At 41.9% G+C, this 5,000-nt stretch overlaps 1 protein-coding gene across 1 annotated transcript in view; it reads right to left on the bottom strand.

The window, feature by feature from the left end:
• Positions 1–2,215: 2,215 nt before the first annotated feature.
• Positions 2,216–5,000, bottom strand: part of LOC143019033 (uncharacterized) — a 3,057-nt gene continuing 272 nt past the window's right edge. Inside the window, exons 2-4 of the mRNA XM_076174733.1 lie at positions 3,393–4,907; positions 2,698–3,334; positions 2,216–2,273 (exon numbers count right to left, since the gene is read on the bottom strand). Coding sequence (XP_076030848.1) covers positions 2,216–2,273; positions 2,698–3,334; positions 3,393–4,907 — 2,210 coding nt within the window. The remainder of the gene's footprint in view (positions 2,274–2,697; positions 3,335–3,392; positions 4,908–5,000) is intronic.

The raw sequence follows: 5,000 nt of genomic DNA, 5'->3' as shown, positions 1-5,000 counted from the left end.
CCGCCTGACAGCCTGGAAGCCTACCTGGGAGCAGAATGAAGTTATATATATATATATATATATATATATATATGTATATATATACATATACATATCTATATATATCTATAAATACACACATATATATATACATATACATATATATATATATATATGTATATGTATATATGTATATATATATATATATATATACATATATATATATATATATATATATATATATATACATATGTATATATATGTATATATTGTTACGTACGTCAAGGTTAGTCTAAGGGGGGAACATACATAACATTTCGAAGTGAATGAATTTAAAGCATACAATAACATTTAACAATATTTATTACCAACTGACATTCCCAACAAATACAATTAAACTTAACATTAAATTAGACTTATCTTAAATTAACACTATTCAACTTGACCACTAGGAACTTGAACAAATTAAGAACTTGAGTACACAGAGAATTTGGTTCCTTCCGCAACGCCCTACGTTACCAGCACCGAAGGGATGATGAGTAGTCCGATTTCGTCTCTCGTCCACCAACACCAGGTTAGAAGCGAGTGTATTCAGCTTACAGCTGAGACTGGCTCATGGGGCGGTGAACCCTCATTTTATAGGAGACAGTCGAAACCTCAGGTGCTTCGAGGGTTTGAAGCCGGCTCGATGAAACATGGTGCGACGTGGCGGGGTGTGATTCAGAAGTGTCGTAGTGGTTGTTAGGTGGTAATAGGTGGTTAGTAGAGGTATACCTTACACTCCCCCACCATTAAGACGCCGCCACATCGGGATGTAGAGGCGGTGAGTGAGAATAAGATGGTTTATATACGGCTCAGGGTATCGGCCAACACGTTTTGGGATCCGGTGATATGGTGGATGTCTATGTTAAATGGTTGAAGGAAGAGAGACCACCGAAGCATCCTTTGGTTCGAAGTTTTGTTACGGTGTAGAAAGGTCAGAGGGTTGTGGTCGCTGTATATTTTGAGAGGTTTTATGCTAGGTTGAAGGTAGCACTCAAACTTCTTGATAGCAGCCACTATAGCCAGTAGCTCCTTCTCTACAGTAGAATAGTTGAGTTGATGGACGTCTAGTTTTGCAGAGAAGTAGGCCACTGGGTGAAGAGTGTCTGTGTTCTCCTGGAGAAGTACAGCTCCAATAGCGACATCACTAGCATCGGTGTGGAGAACGAAGGGTTTAGTGAAGTCTGGTGACCGTAGAACTGGGTCCCTTGTAAGCATCGCCTTAAGATGTTCGAACGCGGCTTGACAATTTTGTGTCCACTTGTATGGAACAGAACCGCTGGTCAGCTTGGTGAGAGGAAGTGCAGCTTCGGCGAAGTTCGGGCAGAATCTCCGATAGTACCCTGCCATACCCAAAAACCTCATGAGCGCCTTCCGGGTAGCGGGAACAGGGTACTCCATGACAGCAGAGATGTTAGCAGTCTTGGGTCGAACGATGCCTTGCCCAACTTCATGTCCAAGATACGTCACTGTAGCCTTTCCAAAGCTGGTCTTGGAGAGTTTGACAGTCAGGTTGGCTTGGCATAATCTGGATAGCACAGCATCTACCTGTTGGAGGTGTTGTTGCCAGTCATGAGAAAAAATCAAGATGTCATCTAAATACACCCCCACACCCTTTAAGTCTTGCAATAGGTAGTTCATTGCCCTCTGAAAGGTGGCCGGACTATTCCTCATTCCGAAGGGCATGACATTATAATGATAGAGGCCAAATGGTGTTGTAAAAGCAGAGATCAATTTAGCCTCTTCTGTTAAAGGTATCTGATAGTAACCTTTCATTAGATCTATTTTAGTAATGTACTGGGCTGTTCCCACCTCGTCAATTAGGTCGTCAACGCGGGGTAATGGATATGCGTCAGGAACAGTTATAGAGTTGACTCTCCTATAGTCCGTACACAGTCGAAGTTGACCTCCCTCCTTCGGCACCAGCAGGCACGGCGAAGCCCAGGGGGATTGACTCGGGCTGGCCAATCCGTGGTCGAGCAGGAAGTTGACCTCACTCCTCATCTGCTCTCGCTTCTGGGGGTGGATTCTATAAGGATTGTGCCTAATAGGAGAAGATCCAGGTACAAGCTTCACGTCATGAGTGGCAATGTTGCAGATGCCGGACACATCTTTGAAGAGAGAGAGTCATATTTGTGAATTATTTCAGTTACATTATTGGCATGTTCATTCGTGAGATGACTAAGGTAGGGAACTAGGTTACCAAGTATATGCGAATTATCGGTAGGATGGGAGTCAATGTTCGGTAAAATCTTGTCAAAATTAATGTACATGGCATTATTAGGTGTATGAGACATAACATTAGGTACAGTATTCACCGCTAACACTTGTTTCTCATAGTCTAGTAGTGGGCTAGTAGTCTTATATGGTTTAATTAGGTTCACATGAATATGTTGGGTAGCCTTGCGACGGTCGGGTGTTGAAATTACATAGTTAGAATCTGATAGTTTCTTAGAAATTTTGTATGGTCCATGATATTTAGCGCTAAGAGGTGAACCAGAGATAGGGATGTATGCCAGGACTAAGTCCCCCTCTTTGAACTCTCTGACCAAGGCTTTTGAGTCAAAGTTAGTCTTCATTACAGACTGGGCATGAGCTAGGTTAGTTTTGGCAAAAGAACGAACTTTATCCAAGTTAGATTTAAGAGAGGTAATGTAATTGTTTACCGTGACTAACTTTGTAGAAGGTAAGGAGATCAAATGATCTTTGATGACCTTGAGGGGTCCTCTTACCTTGCGTCCAAAGAGCAACTCAAAAGGTGAGACCCCTAGGGATTCTGATGGTGTTTCCCTTATGGCAAATAGAAGAAATTGCAGGCCCTCATCCCAATCTCTGTCTTCCTCACAGCAGAACTTCCTAATCATAGATTTCATAGTCTGATGAAAACGTTCCAAGGCCCCCTGCGACTGAGGATGGTAAGCTGTTGATAGAGTTTGTTTAATACCGAGCAGCTTTAGAACTTCTGCAAATAGAACACTGGTAAAATTGCTACCTCTGTCTGATTGGATTTCTTCTGGGATTCCAAAGGTCGTGAACAAGTTAGTGAGTGTATTAGCAACAGTTTTAGCCGCCCTATTCTTAAGAGGAAAAGCATCAGGGTATCTTGTAGTTGGGCAAAGTGTGGTGAGAATGTATTGGTTGCCTTTCTTTGTCTTTGGGAGAGGTCCAACAATGTCTATAATTAATTTACTGAAAGGCTCAAAAGGTACTTTAATAGGCTGCAATGGATATGGTGGTATAGTTTCATTAGGTTTCCCAACAATCTGGCATGGGTGGCAATTCTTAACAAATTCAGCTACATCTTTTTTCATGCCTGGCCAATAAAAACTCATTCAGAAGGCGAAGATATGTCTTCCTTATTCCTAAATGACCTGAGAGACCTTGGTGAGCTACTTCCATTATAGGAGTTCTCAAGCTGGTGGGTAATACAATTTGGTGACATTCTGCCCAGGTGTCATCATCTGATAATTGCGGTGGTCTGTAAAGTCTCATGAGGATGTTATCATGATAGTAGAATGATGGAGGATGTAGAATATCTTCCTTGGGAACTACTTTAGAGTGTAAGGGAGTTAGAGTAGTGTCATTCTGTTGTGCTTCTAATAAACTCTGTTCAGTGAATATTTGTGGAATAGCACTTGGAGGAGGAAGGGGTGAATGTGTAGGTGTGTCTTTTAATTTTTGGGATCTGGTTACCGCACAACTAGGGAACAAATTTGGCTGTTCTCGCTCTAACTCATCAGTAGGGTTATGCGTTAAGGGAGTGTCACTCAAAATGATAGGAGCAGGAGTTTGTACAAGTCCACCAGCTATGTCATTACCAAGAAGTAAACTACAGTCTGGGATAGGAAGGGAAGGTTGTTCGCTCACCGCCACCGTTACAGGTCCCTGAACAATGCCGCAGCTGAGGTGCACCCGAGCTAGTCTCAAAGGAAACTGGCTGTTAAAGTCATGTAGGTACACACTTTCGCCGGTATAATTGCTGTCTATACCAGGAACAGATGACTTTAGTATAACCGTCTGGGCAGCAGCTGTATCTCTCACGATACGAATGGGGTGCACCTCGCCACCATCCTCCAGAGACACGGCACCAAGTGAACGGAAAGGCTGAAAGATATCGGCAGTTTTACTGGTTGGCACAGGCAGAATTGCAGCTACAGGTTTGCTGGGAGCAGTAGTTTGTGACACTTTACATTTAGGGTCTGGGCATTGTTTTATGTGGTGTCCACGTCTTTTACAAAATGAGCAGGTTAGATTTGTTTTTAAATTACTCTGATCTACCAGCTCACCATCCTTAAACCCACTATTAGACTTTACATTATGCTGGAGCACTCTCCTCTCCCTGGTGGGCGAACGATGGACCAGGGAAAACACATCAGCCAACTGTGCGGCCTTAATCAGGTCATTTTCTCCCCTATCGATGAGGTGCATTTTGATAGAGTAGGGAATCTTTCTTATAAATTCCTCTAATGCTATAACATTAACAAGTTCATCAAAAGTATTAACACTGGCTGACTTTAACCACCTCTTAAGACCCCTTAATTTCTCAGAGGCAAATTCATGGTAAGTTTGATACTGAAGTTTATTAAGTGACCTAAATGCTTGTCTGTATCCTTCTGTACTGATTGAGTACGAAGCTAGAATTGCTACTTTAACCTCGTCATAATTAGTGTTATCGTCCACATTATTACATACTTTAAGTGTTTTATCAGACAGCTTAGGTTTAATAAGCCAAACCCAGTCAGGTTTAGGAATTTCAAAGTGTAGAGCTGTGGATTCAAATTCCCTAAAGAAAGACTCAGGATCACTATCAAGAAATGTAGGTAGAAGCTTGACATACTTCTGCAATTCTGTCTTAGTTTTAGGAGAGTTGGCATTGTTTTGAATGTCTAATTGCTTAAGTTGAAGTTCATGAGCCCTTTCCTTTTCTCTTTCTTCTCTCTCCTTCTCTCTTTCTTCTCTCTCATAGTCTATTTGCATTT

The sequence above is a fragment of the Oratosquilla oratoria genome, chromosome 36 (genome assembly GCF_046742065.1).
Source record: "Oratosquilla oratoria isolate Oo_2021 chromosome 36, ASM4674206v1, whole genome shotgun sequence".
Classification (NCBI taxonomy): Eukaryota; Metazoa; Arthropoda; class Malacostraca; order Stomatopoda; family Squillidae; genus Oratosquilla; species Oratosquilla oratoria.
Note: the sequence above shows the minus strand (reverse complement) of the source record. Positions and strands in the feature narration are given on the sequence as shown.